Source organism: Dicentrarchus labrax, unplaced genomic scaffold, assembly GCF_905237075.1.
Source record: "Dicentrarchus labrax unplaced genomic scaffold, dlabrax2021, whole genome shotgun sequence".
NCBI lineage: Eukaryota > Metazoa > Chordata > Actinopteri > Moronidae > Dicentrarchus > Dicentrarchus labrax.
The window spans coordinates 6,969,094-6,984,932 of record NW_026136717.1 but is presented as its reverse complement, the minus strand read 5'-3'; the positions used below and the strand labels follow the sequence as shown (position 1 = coordinate 6,984,932).

At 40.8% G+C, this 15,839-nt stretch overlaps 2 protein-coding genes, 1 long non-coding RNA gene and 1 other non-coding gene across 5 annotated transcripts; 2 read left to right on the top strand and 2 right to left on the bottom strand.

Moving 5' to 3' along the window:
* Positions 1-9: 9 nt before the first annotated feature.
* Positions 10-5,875, bottom strand: si:cabz01076231.1 (calcium-binding protein 2). Of its 2 annotated transcripts, none has more exons than XM_051375277.1 (9): positions 5,125-5,875; positions 2,768-2,892; positions 2,470-2,532; positions 2,253-2,379; positions 1,547-1,577; positions 1,086-1,229; positions 862-971; positions 483-630; positions 10-353 (listed from the first exon to the last, which is right to left on the bottom strand). In XM_051375277.1, exons 3-9 carry the CDS (start codon positions 2,529-2,531, stop codon positions 325-327), a joined length of 651 nt encoding a protein of 216 aa, XP_051231237.1. In that variant the 5' UTR covers position 2,532; positions 2,768-2,892; positions 5,125-5,875; the 3' UTR covers positions 10-324. The 2 variants fall into 2 exon arrangements, with proteins under 2 accessions (XP_051231237.1, XP_051231234.1); XM_051375274.1 differs by lacking the exon at positions 5,125-5,875 and adding an exon at positions 4,872-5,097.
* On the top strand, positions 4,348-10,515 carry LOC127349496 (uncharacterized). Its single transcript, XR_007880306.1, has 4 exons — positions 4,348-4,602; positions 7,265-7,595; positions 9,369-9,492; positions 10,372-10,515. It is a non-coding gene; the product is annotated as an uncharacterized LOC127349496 (long non-coding RNA).
* Positions 5,728-5,891, top strand: LOC127349605 (U1 spliceosomal RNA). The gene has a single exon (XR_007880336.1). It is a non-coding gene; the product is annotated as a U1 spliceosomal RNA (small nuclear RNA).
* tmem88b (transmembrane protein 88 b) lies at positions 6,580-14,116 on the bottom strand. Its single transcript, XM_051375273.1, has 3 exons — positions 13,463-14,116; positions 10,367-10,774; positions 6,580-7,539 (listed from the first exon to the last, which is right to left on the bottom strand). The coding sequence occupies exons 2-3, from the start codon at positions 10,766-10,768 to the stop codon at positions 7,255-7,257; spliced, it is 687 nt and encodes a 228-aa protein (XP_051231233.1). The 5' UTR covers positions 10,769-10,774; positions 13,463-14,116; the 3' UTR covers positions 6,580-7,254.
* Positions 14,117-15,839: the final 1,723 nt, after the last annotated feature.

Below are 15,839 nucleotides of genomic sequence, written 5' to 3'. Positions count from 1 at the left end.
AAGGGCAAGTTTAGAAAACTTACATCTTTTTTATTTCTTTATTAAAATAGCAAACCATTTCAGTCTTATTTACATGTTATATCACTGCAAAAAGTTCACAAATCTACCAAAATAACTCTTGACAGCATGCACCATATTTGTTGTCATACAGCGTCACTCTGATTCCTTTAACAATTCATCATTCATACAATAATTACAGTTAGGCACACATTATGTTGTAGAAGTCTATATCTACATTACAAACATTACCAAATTGTCAAGATTTGATAGTGTGGAATGATTCAGAAGCATTAGCAATGCTGTCCTAGTCAGTGGTCTCAGCAGCTAGCGAATGGAGAGCATCATCACAAACTCTGAAGAGGAGGAGAGAGAAGACAAAGTGGAGTCAGTACCGACTTCATATGACTGAACAGCAAAGGTCCACCTCTGGTTAACAAGTCAGCTGCATTGATGTGTTTGTGTCTGAGCTTCTTAATTCTCACCTTCAAAGTCAATGTTTCCATCTGCGTTAATATCCAACTCCTTTAAGATCTCCTCCAGTTCTCCTTTCTTCAGCTTCTCCCCCAGCATCGACTTGACCGCCTCCCTCATCTCGTCCTGGTTGATCTTCCCGTCTCCATTGAGGTCGAACTAAAAACAGAGAAAGCAATGACAATGGGTTGACAGTAGGAGGAAAACAGTACAATTTCATTTGTTGGAATTTGTACAATTATTTTTTTTTTAATTTATTAACTGAGGTGTACACAACTGGACCATTTTATGTCTGCTCACATTAACAGATTTCAGCTGACTGACCCTCTTTTGGACCCTCTTTTGCTGTTATTTTGTAACTGTGAATTGCTTTATTATCAGCTGACTGACCTGTAGAAAGGCAGATTGGAGCTCTTTGAGTCCCAGCATGTGAGCAGTCTCTCCCATCATCCTGGGTCCCATCAGTTCAACAAAATCTTCAAAATCCATTAATCCGCCCACTGTGGAGAGGAGAGAAGCCAGAAAATGGAAAAGGTGCTCAGTTGCAAAAACATCCAAACAAATTAGCATCTTTTGATGTTCATAGCCATTGTCTGCTTATATTCTCAGCTCACTTCTCATCTTGATTTGTTGAACTATCTCCAGCAGCTCCATTTCCGTGGGCATGTATCCCATGGTCCTCATGCATTCAGCCACATCCTTGTAGTTCAGGTATCCATCTTGATCGTAGTCAAACTCTTTGAAGGCCTCCTGCAACTCTGGAAGGGAGGTTAGGAGTCACAAAGATTACAACTGTTCCAGAAGTGTTGTAAAGGATTATGGCATTGCTGCAACATCACAATCCTAAAATTGATATTCTAAAATAATACAATGTTTTTATTAATGTGGAAGAAATGGCCAGGAAATGGAGAGAGGTAAAAATAAAGACTTTATAATGAATATGGGTTTGGCAGTTATATAAACAGTAACTGATTGATATGCATGGTATTATACTTGTCTGATACAATAATTTAGTACTAAAATAATGAACATGTTAACCTTAGTAATGACATTGAGCTGTGGTAGTGACACTTACCGTCTAACTCAGCCTGAGCTAATTCCCTGTCCTGCAGAAACAGTAAAAAACACAGGTTCAAATACTAATCTATTTTTATAATAAAAAAGGAAGATAACACTGCAATATGAAATACTACTGAAGAATATTGACACCAAGTTTTAATTAAAACAGTTTTTATGCATATTAAAATAATGGATATAAAGAATGACCATGTTTATCAGTTTCCGTTGGCTTGTATTCATATTCACAATGAAAAGGGGAAACATTTTCAGATGGAATCAACCAAGTGTGGCAGTGCTCTTCATTTAGATAACCCTAACAAAGTGTGGCATTAAGCCTCAGCTAATGAGCCACTAATACTACAGACACACCAGGCTTAGTGATGGCAGCCCGAGAAAGATCAGGAACAAAACTGTAAGTATGCTGCCTGACTTCCACCTCACTTCTGAATCTGATGCTTTAATGTCTGACATACAGAGTGTTTGAATGAGCAGCCACTGTATTGTAGAGATCAGTTATATCAATAATACATTTTAAGTAATCCCCATGCCTATCTCGGCCCATAACTATATTAAGATCAATGTGCTTTATATTGTCAGTTGTTGTTGCAGTATAGGTCAAAGGTCACAAGGCGACAGCAGAGGTCCGGTACCATCATAGCCAAGAAGAGGATCGTCACATCTAGTTCAACTAAAATCACAAAATGTGGGTGTTCGCTACTTACTGATCCAAAAACATTTTCGAGCACAGAGTTGTAGACTTTGGTCATACTCTCTGTGGTTTTTTTGGACTTCTTTAAGGATTTCTTTGGTGTTTCTGAGACTGAACCTGATGGGGAGGCAGCATCCTTGCTACAAGATGGAAAATCAAACAATAAACAGCAAATTAATGAATGAAACAATTTCTCAATAAACACCAAACACCAGTGAATTTAAACTTACCCATCTGTTGAGGCTGAGTCAACAGAAGTGGTAGAGGGTGTCCTATCTCCTGCCTTGGACATGCTGTGAACAAACACAGGCATACGCTGTGTATCCAATGGTAACATTCACTCCCCTACCAAAATAATCTGCACATTAGCTTGAACACACATGTTTGGACATGCTGAGGAAATAAATCCATAATTGCTTTTTGGGATTCAAGAAGATTAAAATCTTATTTCAAAGACTTTTAGTAATTTAACTGATTTTCCAGCTAAGACCTTAAATATGAATCGTCACTTCACTACAATTTGCTTACCTTAATTCCCGCTCCTAGATGGTAAGAAAAGCAGCACTAGTTCTCCTCGAGCAGTGCTTAACTTGCGTTGTGAATGGCTGCACACTTCCCGGTCCGTTCTGTTTTTCCCCTCTCTTGACCTCCTTCTATCAGAGAGGCTTAACAGGTAATTACCTGGCTAAATGTGCAGCCAACGATTAGAAAGCAAACCTGGTGCAGCAGTGTGACTGATATGACCTTCAAGAGGTGAGTTTCCTCCTGCTTCACACCCCAGCTTTAAGGGTCTTTTAAGGGCCAGTTGCATTGAGCCTCTTGCTGTTGGTTCTGCGCTGATAAAGTGTGTTTCTGGTGGCTTTGGTGTTATGATAACGGTTGTGACAACTACAGAACTCATATGGGCACACTGGCAGATTCAAATCATACAGTATTTGATCACACACATAATTTGTGTCAATGCAGGCTCTTTCATATAACTGTGATGTAAAAACTAAAGACATGTTAATTAGTTAATTATTCTGACCACAGAGATTTTTGGGGCCAGTGGTGATCATTCATATCAATCACTATGGAACTATGGAAGCAGCTTTACTGTTGGACAATAATAATAATATTGATAGATAGATAGATATACTTTATTGATCCCAAGCTGGGAAATGACTTACTCATCACCTCTGTCCGCTCACAATGTAGTCAGCTAGACAAACTTTGACAAACTAAGTGCACTGTATCTAACTCGCCTAAGATTTTAAAATGTAGTAACTGACAGGCTCATGTAAAGGCTGGTTGTTAACTTTTATTGTTTGATTTTATTGTTGTCCATTTTAATTTTCCTTGAGTAATGAGTGTTTTTTTTTTTAATTTGCTGCAATTATACTGCTTTTTTCTTGTTATATATAATTTGCATCAGTTTTGTAGGATTTTTAAATAACCAAAACATACTGCATTGTATGTTATAATGCCCTTTAACCGCTATTTACGGTACATTTGCATAACCAACGTCCAACTACCAGGCTACTTATTTACGTGGTTTTTTTTATTTAAGTATGCGTTACATGTGCTTAATATAATGTAAGGTAACATTAGCTTACTCATATTAATTGAATGTATTAGTTCTGCAGTCATTTACATCCTGTACTGCAGGAAGAAGGGCCGTGACACGACTTGGACTTAACTGGATTCTTTAAGGAAAGTAGCTATAGGCTATATTCCTCACAGTGGTCTTCATCACCATCACTGTTTACATTTATGATGTCTTATTTATTCTCCTGTACAGCACTTTGGTCAACTTTGGTTGTTTTTAAAGTGCTTAACAAATAAAGTTGGATTGGATTGGATTGTCCTAAAAGTGGCTACAAGTCGCTAAATGACGTCATCGCCTAATTTGCATAATTGGCAATTTGCCTGATGTAACCGCATTTAATGGACGCTGTAGGAGAGAGGAATAATGTCACGGGAGAGACAAAAAGTGAGTAAAAAACCCTAAATTTAATGTATTTTTGGTGAGAGTGAGTGAAGACACATTGACACCCCGCTACAGAGCGGGAACGGCGGCGGCCATGCGCATGCGCGACTCATTTGCAGACTGCTGCGCGAGGCTGCTGAGGCTGCCCACCTGTGAGTGATTTTGGACGGGGGAGGGGCTCACCGCAGCCCCCGCTGCTCGTTGAGCTCAGTAACTGCAGAGTGATAACGCGCTTTCACGTCAAAGTCTCCAATAACACCAGAAAAAGTCGCTACATTTGTCGCTTGTCGCTTTTGACAAAAAAAAGGTCGCCAGGAGGATTTAAGTTAGAAAGTCAGCAGACTGGTAACACTGCCATGGCGCCCTCGTTGGCCTTCAACTCTCTACTCCCCAGGTGAGTTTACACCCTGCTAAGTGGTTTTGTAGCTCGTTAAACAACATGACGTACTAGTTAATTAACTTGTACGCTTTTGTTCGAATATAGTTTCCATTGTGAGTGAAGAAAACATAATAATTTTATAATATAAATAATTAATAATAATTTTTTTGGGTAACGTTAATGGTCACGCTTTACGGAAAAGGCTAACAAGTTAGCTACTAGTAGTTTACTGGGGCACAGCCAGATATTTGAGCCACAAAAGTAGTATAAATTAACAAAATTACCTTTTTAGTCCAAATGTTATCATCCACTCGGTAGATTACCTTTGTTTTTGGGTGGTGAGTAAAAAAAATCTACCAGCCATTTGGACATTTTGCAGTATTTGGCTGGTGGCTGGTGCTAACTCTGTGCCCTTCCCCCACCCACCCGACAGTGTAACGAGTGTAGTTACTGTGGTTCTCCACCAGATGGAGGCAGAGCTCTGTGTGTGTGTGTGTGTGTGTGTGTGTGTGTGTGTGTGTGTGTGTGTGTGAGCACCGTATAAAAACATGTCTGTGGCATCAATAACACGTTTCTGGCGCTTTGCTTTGTTTCTCAGATGTATTCTTGTCCCGTCAGTAGCAGAGGCTTATACAGGCTGTTACCCGCTTCATTCCGATTTAATTCCGCTTCTTGGTGAAGTTGCAGACATTTATTTATACTGCAGTGATCGCAGAGGTGGTTCGGTATGCCACTGTACATGTGTCCTTGTAATCGATAAATGTAACCAAAGCTGAAAACGGAGCCCTCAATTGTTGTGCCACATTTATATCAAGTGAGACACATATATATAACTCATATAAAATATAGTTTATTGAGCGCAAATGTGTATATTGTTTGGCCAAAGTGAGATCCCGGAAGTAGCTTACTACGTGAAGCGTGACACCCAAACAATGCCGCAAAGCATGATGGGGAAATTCAAGAATATAAACTACTCAGATCGAGGGTTTTTTGTTTAAGGTGTTATACGACTGGTGCCAGAGTTTAATACCATTTGATGGTCGTGTTGTGCCTAAAAGTATACTACTGTTTATTTCCTTACACCATCAGTCTAACTGGTATGTAGCTGAATGACGTCCCCCAGTCCGCCATGTACAACTCATACTTACCTGGCAGGGGAGATACCATGATCAAGAAGGTGGTTCACCCAGGGCGAGGCTCAGCCATTGCACTCCGGTTGTGCTGACCCCTGCGAATTCCCCAAATGTGGGAATCTCGACTGCATAATTTCTGGTAGTGGGGGACTGCGTTCGCGCTCTCCCCTGATAAACATGTGAAAGTAAAATCAACTTCCTCCATCTGGACAAAGCTGTAGCTAAGATTGCTGTGATAAATATGTTGTCATCGTTTGGTTACAGTGTGTGTGTAATTGGCATATTCATGTATTGAAGAAATACACAAATGTACTGGGGCAGTTGTTCAAGATACATTTAAATCAAAAATTGTGATTAAGTTTAAAACATGTAAAGTTCTGTGCTGCCTCTTCCCAAATTCACCGAAAGTAATTAATATTGGGTTACAGGTCAGCATGTCTATTTAATATGGTCAATTCAGTTAGGGGTGGTACATGTATAATTTGAACAGTCTTGTGCTTGTTTGTGTCATGTGTTGTTCCACTCTTTCACCACTTGGGAGAGACATTAACTGCATACTGTTCAGCCCACTACAGTAGAGTTTTGACTGCTCAGTCACAAGGCTTTACCTACATGCATTGTATGAATACAACTGTAATCATTTTTCAGGCCTGATTTCTCAAGGGACGTTTTTTAACAATAGTGACTGTTTCCACGGAAGTGTGCAACGTCCGCTGTGTAACGATGGTGGCACCTGGAAGTGTTTTTGAACTGTGTGTACTTACATTCACATTGGTTTTGGCTGGTACTGAGGCCAGTTTGTTAGTAGTAGACTCAACCCATCCATTTCCTTGATAATACAGGACAGACAAAACTCAAGTGGAATCCAAAAACTTTATTTATTAAAAGAAAATATTTGCAGTCACAGTTTGCAACAACTTAACAGGAAACTAGACAAATAGTTTTTCATAATGACAAATATGTGATGAGATACAAGTTTAATGTTTTAGTGTCAATACAACCTGTGCTATTTTCACCTTTCTTATTCTCCCTGATTAATTCAGGAAAGTTATGGTTGTATGCAGGTGTGATTAGATGCTTTATTCTTTATAATTACAACTTCAGTATTAGAGAATTAGAGAGAATACACGCCACGTTTGTAAATAGTCCTCTGCTCAGTGTTTAAAGACTTGTAACTGGAAAGTTACAACATTGTTAAAATTCCACTAACAGCCAGTGTGTGGAATAATACCCACCAACAAAATTCCTTCATACACCATATTAATTTTTCTTCTGAACAATCAGTAATGCTGCTTAAGGACAAAGACATTAAGGTATGGGGAGTAAGTCATTAGTCAGTATTGATAACAGTGTAACTTGTCTTCCAGGATGTTGAGCTGGTTATTGTAATTGTCATATACAACTTCCTCCTTTCCGTGGTATACACTTTGCCGTTCCTTCCAGCCACTGCCTTTTCTTAGTCATCTCATACAACCCCCCCCCCCCATACCCTTGATCTAATGGTCTCCCTCTCCCCCTTCCTCCCACCTTCACCTCACACCCAGACCTTTCCCTTCCCACTACCATCGGCTCCATCTCGGCCACCACAGCAGCCAGTGCCCAGGCCACGGTGCCGGGTGGCTGGCAGGTTCTTGTACACGGCTCGGCTGTACGGGATGAAGCACAGGCCCAGCTGGAGGTGTCGAGCGAGGCGGCAGTATGCCGCCAGCGCCAAGACGAGTAGAGGGGTGACCAAGAGGAAGCCCACCACCAGCAGAGCCACACAGCCTCCATCAGTCAGCAGGTCTGAACAGTAGGGGGTCGTCCCATGAGGGCGGACCTGGAAAGAGGAGAAAGGCATCAGTTGGAATGATGTGGCGGAAGGATGTCGTAGAAGTAAGTTCGACATTCAGACTGTCTACATTTTTTTAAAAACCTTTATTTGAGCAGGCGAGCTTGAGAGAGGAATACATTTTCAGGAATGCACAACACTCACGCCTGGAAGCCCAATCAAATCCCAGTCTCATCTGCTGGCCACTGAGCAGCTCCACTGGATATCAGACTGGCTTTTATCCAGTTATCATCTTGTTTCTTCTGATCTGAATGTCTTATGATGATGTGTGAAGTAAGGCTTAGAGAAACTGGTCTTTGCTTTCAGGCTGGGGTCAAAGTCAGGGACAGCTGTGGAGCAAATTGGCCGGCAGCTGGTGAAGACTCTGTCTTACTCAAAGACACTTCAGCATTATACAGTAGATGATGATGATGATGATGATGTAACACTGACACCATTCCCCCTAGATCTACTGCATTTACATTATATATTAAAATTGTCCATGTCAAGCAGAGTTTTTTAAAGTTGGATTTAGAGGTGTCTTTTGTACATATAGAACACCAGTGATTTAACTACTTGTGTGAAGCGCCGGGAAGAATAGATGAGGACAGCAGATGACCTGCTCTGTGTGGTATGTGTGTATGATGTGAGGACAGACACCAGTTGGTAGTCTGCAATGTAACACTTGTCTCTCTCTTGTACACACACACAGACACAGAAAGTGAACCAGTGGCCCATTGAATTTCATTTTGACAAAAACAAAATAAATTAAACTCTAAGGAACTTAGTAGACATTTCTGTGAACCATCACATCATTAGTATCTCTGTTTTAAATATGTTGATCATGTCAAAGCTCGTTCACTTGTTGCTGAGCAGTAACGCTTGGGGAGTGGGAGAGGAGGTAAAAGGGTCAGGATTTGAGTGTGGGAGAGGAATAGAGAGACAGCAGGCCTGAATCATCCTTATCGCCCCATGAAGGATGAAGTGGATGCATAAGGAAAGTGCTATGAGGAAAGAGTTAAAAAGGTTTGCAGGACTGAGGGAGCTTAGGGGGGAGAGCAGTATTTATTATAGTAGAGGGCATGCTGACGGGGCTTGATTTGATCACTTAGCTGAAGCTCCAGAAAGGTCAAAGATATGGTTTGATTCATTAAATCATTTTAGGAGGAAATTAGTTTATTAGTTGTATAATATAATACTTTTACGTTTTGATATTCAAAGTGTTAGTATTGAAAAGTTTGAAATTTGTAAGTTTTAGATCTCTTGGCATTTGATACTTTTTATACAAACATACAGAAATAATGTGATGCTATCCTGATGTAGAATTACAGCTGGCCAGAAAGAAATCCCAGCTGGAGAGTTAAAGAAAAACTTGGGAGGGAGGCAGGCAGGCAGGCAGGCAGGCAGGCAGGCAGGCAGGACAGACAGACAGACAGACAGACAGAGTGAGCATGTGAAAGAGATGGTTTAAACTGCAGTACATGGTTGGGTACAAGGAGGGTGCAGGGGAGCTTTGAGGGTTGGAGTTGTAACAGATAAGACCCACAGAAGAATGCCCGTGTTTGTTTTTACTTGGTGAGGCCTCCTGTATGGTTCCAGATCTGAGCTAGGTTTAATGGATAAAGCTCTTCTTAAGAGGGTGCTCGTGTGAAATATTGTGTTGGGTTTGTATCTGCACAACTGTTGCAAACAAAATACCCCTTAAATATCTTGAAAGTTTACTCAATGTTGCCTGCTCAATACAAAGAACACTAAATACTGAACCCACCTGTCTTTTTCTACTTTTCTTCTCACCCCTTTTTTTTCTCTTATTTATCCCCCTCTCTCCGTCCTCCCAGGTCCTGGTTAATCCCTCTCTAAGCTGCTGTCACATGAGGTCTAATTGTGAGAGAGCAGGAGAACAGAGGGAATCCTGGTCTCTCTGGTCATTAAGGAGGTCATCGGCACACAGAAATGCCATCGGTATGCATTAAAAGTCTCTGAACCATGATAACTTTTTGGGGTAGCCCTGGATAATCCTACTGACTACTGGGTCAAGTAGGTTATTTTGTTTGCGTTACATCGTCTTTAATATTTTCTAGCAGTTCTCATCACATTCTGTACATTTTCTTATTTTTTCCATTCCAAGCGTCCTTGAATCCCCAACTAGCTACCAAGCAGTGTTTAACTTTTGTACATCTGGCTCCCTTGACTCCCTGCACTCCCTCCCGTTCACCTATCTCCTCAACATCTGAGAGAACCTCAGACTTATCAGATTATAAAACATCTCATCACTGATGGAGCCAAACTCCACCCTAAGCCCCAGGCACAACTATTTCAAACTTCTGGATCAAAGTTATGAGATTAGGACCTCCTAGATGTTTCACAAAAAGATAGATGTAGCCATCTTGCTGTTCCACTCATCTTTTGTTTAGATGTAGCAAATATGTGTGTAAACATTTATCCTTCCCCACATGCAAGCACATTTTCACTTTCTCACCAAAGAACTGTTTTCACTGTCTGTTGGATGTTGAGGTGTATTATGTTCACTGCTCATCCATCTTGCGATTTTGTGAACGCAAATATTAGACTTAATGTCAACAAGTTAATTGTCTGATAATATACTATGGAAGTATTTACCAGGGGTACATTTTGTCCAGTTGCAGTTGTCTGCAATGCAGGTCTGCATTAAATGTCTGTATGCTCTTACTTACTTACGTATTCTCTCACAGAATAAATGCAAATCCTGGAGCTGGGATAGAAATTGTCCGAACTAGTGAACTTCTCACTGGCCACACAAATAAAATCAAAATTGCACTCATTCATCCACCCTCTTCCCTGTCTCCCCCTTTCTTACTGTAGAGTGGCAGAGGAAGCCAAACACCACCATGACAATGGCTGGCGTCAGGATGCTCCCGAACACCAGTCCAGCGAGGCAGGCATTGATCGTGGCAATAATCAGGTTCTGAGCCGTTACCAGCACAGAGCAGGCCCAGCAGTCCAGGGACCCCCGCAGCTCCAGAGGAGCGTCACTGCCTCCACCACCGCTCTCGGCTGCAGAATAAGGAGGAGGTACGACCACACGTGAAGGTGTTTCTCTTCCTCCACCCACAGCGGTGGTGGAGGCCAGGGAGTTGGAGTGGTGAAGATGCTGGAGGTGGTTGATATGGTGATGGTGGTGGTGATGAGGCGACAGTTCTTCAGACAGGTCCAAGGCCTGGTGGTGGGCCCCCTTCTCTAGAGTACCAGTCATACTCATAGTGAACTGTGGACAGAAAAGCGTATATCAATGTGAAATAGACATATAAATTTGATCACTCAATGACAGAATTGCATGTGCCAGTACAGATGTTTTGAATTCCTGATTAGCATGTTTGGAGCTTATATTTGTGGAAAACACATCTTTAGAGACTGAGTACAGTTGAATGCAAAAGTTTGGAAACCCCTGCTTAGAAGAACCCATGGTTATTGCATGTTTGCACAAGGTTTAAAGAGAATATGTAAAGCTTTAAAATTGGCACCAGATGACAATTTTTGACATGCTTGTTGGGTTGCTATTTTTACTTTTGTTCAACTTATGAAATAAAGTAGTATGCATTAATGTTTGCTGAAATGTTGTGTTTTTTGTTCCATATGCCAGAGGCTGTGTTGACATCTTTTAAATAACACCCCCCCCCAAAAAAATGTTAGTTGTCAAGGGGTATCCAAACATTTGCGTACAATGTTACTGTAGTCTGGTGCATTCAGATTCCACTCTTCAAAGGCCTGCTGGCTCTGGGTTCACTAAGAGGTTAGAGGTTTTATCCATCAGGAAGCTAGCCTTGTGTGATGCTGTTGGTAAGGTGATGATTATCAGGGAGCTGATTGGCCGAAAGGAAGGGGGCCCATAATTGCTATATGTAGATTGTGTAATTGAGAGATGAAGGCTAACTGTCATCAAAGTCTTTTTGTGTACTAGTAGGTGTTGTCTGCACGTGTACTTGTGTTCATATGTGTTGTCATGCCTGTGGGTTAAGTAGAGATGGTATTAAAGACGGTTCAAATGCAGCCACTGTTAACAGAACAAAACGTGATGCTGAAATTGCTCCACGTCTATACATTTAGTTGATATATTCAAAACGTAATGTTTTAACTATAAAATGTTGGACAAAATAAGAAAAAAAACAACGTAGGGAATCCTTATTAAAGGTTTGTTATTGTTAACGGAAAACAACAAATAATAGCCCATATATCATTATCAGATTTTCTCTCTCAGATGTTCCCATCAGCCTAAAAAGTATTCCAGTATTGCTATAGTGTTAAGTATGTCATAGAAAAACTAACTTCCTTGCCTTTTGTTTGTTTTATAATTTTACATTTGGGGGTTGGTGTCACTAAATGGTCTTTCAAAGCTCATATTTTCAAACTGTGAGGCCAGGTCCTCCATGGAAGCTCTCCTCCTTAGTCTGCATTCATTCTGTATTACGACAGATTTTATGTGGTACGCAGCTGTGTCTGGTACAGGATATCCTCACTTCTCAGAGGTCAGGAGACAGTGATGCCCCAGCCAGACGGGGGACATCTCTGAGTAATGGGTCAGCTGCCCGAAACAAGTACACTAATGGAAAAATCCCAGTAGGGATGACATAGTCAACCTGTCAGTCTTTCCTTTTAGTCAACATGACTGCTTTCACATACACAATCCTTACTGTTAATCTGAAAATGATTGTGTTGTACTGCAATGGTGGTAAATCTCTCATAGTAAATTGTTTGCTCACAACGTATCTTTACTGCTGAAGTACCATTTTGGCATAGTGGTACGGTTAAACATGTGGCATCATGTTACTGTACATGTACAACACCAGGATGCTCTGACGTGCGAGATTCTATTGCTGAAGTGTAGGGACCAAAGGAGGACTGTACCTGTATTGGTGGTGGTGTGTGACAGGTTACATTATTATAATAACAGTACTAATGTAGCACAAGCTGCTGCTGTTGCTGAAACAGTTGAGGAAGGGTCTAAGTGAAAAAGCTGCTTCATTTAGCCAATCCAACAACCAGTCAACCGGCTCTGAGTGTGTTTCAGTGTATTCCTCTTTTTTTTTTTTTTTTTTAGTTCAGCTAGCGTGATGTTGAATATATACCCAACATTATTTCTCTGCGCAGAAACACTCCTTAGCTATGTTTGGGTGTTTATTGGTTAAATGTTCACTTGAAGCTAAAATTGAAAGGATGTAAGAAAAAAAGAAACACCCCAAATCACGCTTCTATTTCACACTCACTGAATATCAGAACTGACAGTAGAAGACATTATTTATGATGCTGTCCTGGCTGCTTGAGTGGAGTTGTTTATTTTCCACGTCTGTCTCCCATTGTTGTCTCAAGTGTTGTTTCAAGGTTGAAGGTCATGCAGGAAGGACTGGCAGGAAAGTGTGTATGCGCACATACACATGTGTGTGAGGTGACTCATTGCGCCCCTTACTGAAAATACATTTAGGTGCTCCACCCATTTTACTCACTGTTCTTATTATTGTTTGAATAGCATTTCTTTGAGTAACACGTCATGTCATTGTTTGATCCAAATTAAGGAATTACAAATTAGGGAATATTGTGCAGTGCAGCTGATGTAGCTACTGGATGGTGGCATGTAGTCACCCAGTGCATCTTGTTGATTGATGCTAAACTCTCTATAGTGTGTAATGCTCAGCTAGTTCTTACAATGTCATGCTTGAATGCTGAACGGAGATTTCTATTGTTCTGTCATTCTATTATTCTATTGTCTGGAACGAAGCAGCTGCAATAGTTAATTGTGTGTCGCAGACCTCTTACACTCGTTGCTTTATGTTGAATATTAGTAAATATAATCTTTTAGTTCCTTTTCATTGTACTCGGTTGTATGAAGACAACCACGACGGTTGAGTCATAATAATATAATTTAAATGTGCCTGATCGACTCAGCTGCACTTGTACTCACATTGTGCTGTGGGGCTAGGTGGACCTCTTGCTGTTCGTCCTCCAGATTGTTGCTGCGGTTCTCACTTCTTCTCAGAGCCACTTTCAGTTCAGTCAGTCCTCCACGCACACGTTCTCATATAACACTGAAACAAAGTCCTTTTAGGTTTCTCTTTATCCCTTCAAATCTTGACTCCTCTCCAGCACCAGGGTTACTTTCCCCTTCCTTCCCTTGCGTTAAGTTGAAAGAGCTTTTGGTGTGTTTTTTGGAGGTTCCCTCCTGAAGCCTTATCTAGTTAGTGATGGTATGTTGGCTTCCTGCAGCTCTGGTCTCCTGCTGCTTCTTGTCTACACTATCCAGAGTTGTCAGTAGAGCTGATTACGTCCTAGAGTCTCTGTTTTCTTTTCCACATGCGGCATCAAATTCCTGTACTGTTGTGATGAAGTAGTTACAGAGAGATGCTCCTTCCTCAGCTGCTTAAATCAACCCGACTCACAATTGCTGTGGTCTTTGTCTTAAGTATGTCAAACTTGTGTCTATCCGCCCTCCTCTTTTTACCCCCCCATCTGACTGAATCCAGTGTTGTCTCTCCTTCACTCCCTCCTCCCGCTTTCCTTGCATCCATCCCACTCTCTCTCCACCCACCAGGCTTATCACCCCCCTGCCTTTCTCCAACATCTCCTCTTGGCCTTGCATTCCACCTCTCATATCCAGGACATGTTACACCCCCCTTTAACCCTGTCCCTGCTGCAGTGGGGGCTGGGTGTGTGGGTGTGTTGCGTGTTGGGGGTCAGAGCAAGGCGGCTTGCCTGATAAGTTGAGGTTCAGGAGAGCAGAAAATGAGGGGGGAGGGTGGCAGAGACAGACTTGTGTGTTCAGAGTTAGTAGAGAAGAGGTACCATGGTGCTGAATACATTATTCAGGTTGTTGTTTTGTTAGGTTTGGATGTATGAAAGTCTAAAAGTGCTGCTTTAGTATTAGTGTTGAACAAACTAGAACAGGATTAATTTTTACAGCAATCTTCGTAAGAGTTGTTCAGTTCAGCTACATACGGAAGAGAATTCAAGGATAATTGACTGACAAAATGAAAGATATTATAATTAACAGTTGCATATTTTTTAATCCCATTAACCTGCAGGAAGCCTTGGATTATCCTCTTTATATCTATGACCACTATCTACTAGAAACTTCTAAACTTCATCCTTTTGCTTTGGAAGAACAGCTCCCTCTTCCTGTTACATGCTGTAGAGGCCCGAAGTGTAGTAAGTAGTTGGCTGTGCATCAGCGAGAGGGCAGTTCTGCTGTGTACATGTAGGTTTTGCTTGTATGTACTTACTTACTTAAATACAGATTTGACTAAGGACTGAACTTCATGCTTCCATTATGTAGTCAAATATGAAAATCTCTCATGGAGTGATAGACGATCATCTTAATTTTCACTATTAAAATAACCCAGTAGAATTTGCAGGATGCCTCACCCGACGAACCAATGTACGCAGAGGCTGCTGGTCTTTTCAGCAACAGTCTTATTTGTTTCCAGTAAATATAAGAATGTACAAAATTTTTAGGGGCCTATTCCGATACCAATAATGCTTAATCAAGGAGACCGATAATTCATATTTTGAACTTAGTTTTGGAAAGCCTTTAGTTTGGTTTTGGTGTCAATTATTTTTATATTACTTCATACTGTTGGATAGCTTACATCACTTTATTAGTTTATTTTTATTTTAAATTACAAATCTGAATCTGCAAAGTAACTACTATCTAGTAACTAAAGATATCGAATGAATGTAGTCTAAGTGAAGTCTCTAACAACAATATCCTCCTCCTCTCTACAAGACAGTCAGCTTCAGGACATACTTCAGTAATGTTATTCGTAGCAGTTAGTTGTAGACTAAGACACGAGTCAGACAAACAACAAATTAACTTGCTGACGTTTGCTATCTCATTCAAGTTAGCTCTACCAGACTCAATGTTAGCTTATGTTATTATGACCATCAGCTACCTATGATATGTTTAAGTGGCAGCAACATTACATACATACATTATAACGTAGCGATTGCTGATTGCTACGTGAACTTTATCACTGCAACAGAGTGCATTATTTTGTCATTTTCAGTGGTGTAATGTGGAAACTTGCCGTGCTTGTCATCATAGTAAGAGATCATAAGGTTGTGGTGTTTTTGCAACTTTGGCGAGGAGGATTGTGGTGTTTGTAACTTCAGAAATATCACCTGCCTTACTGTAGAAACACCTCATTCACAAGATGCCGTGTCTGTGCCTTTGTAGCGCAGAGGTGGTATTTTATGCAGGTAAAAGTAAAAAAAAGTGTTGGCTCTGAAATGTATTCAAAGTATAAAATTAAAGCACTCAGTACTGGTATCCTCCCCCAAGAAAT

Bases quoted from the DNA above. Each gene is read 5' to 3' on its own strand.
- tmem88b (XM_051375273.1), bottom strand. From the start codon at position 10,768: ATGAGTATGACTGGTACTCTAGAGAAGGGGGCCCACCACCAGGCCTTG. The intron at 7,540-10,366 runs GTAAGAAAGGGG...TCCTCTTTCCAG, and splicing joins GCTTCCTCTGCCACTCTACA to GTCCGCCCTCATGGGACGAC.
- si:cabz01076231.1 (XM_051375277.1), bottom strand. From the start codon at position 2,531: ATGTCCAAGGCAGGAGATAGGACACCCTCTACCACTTCTGTTGACTCA. The intron at 1,578-2,252 runs GTAAGTAGCGAA...CTGTTTCTGCAG, and splicing joins TCGAAAATGTTTTTGGATCA to GACAGGGAATTAGCTCAGGC. The intron at 972-1,085 runs GTGAGCTGAGAA...TCCTCTCCACAG, and splicing joins TCAACAAATCAAGATGAGAA to TGGGCGGATTAATGGATTTT.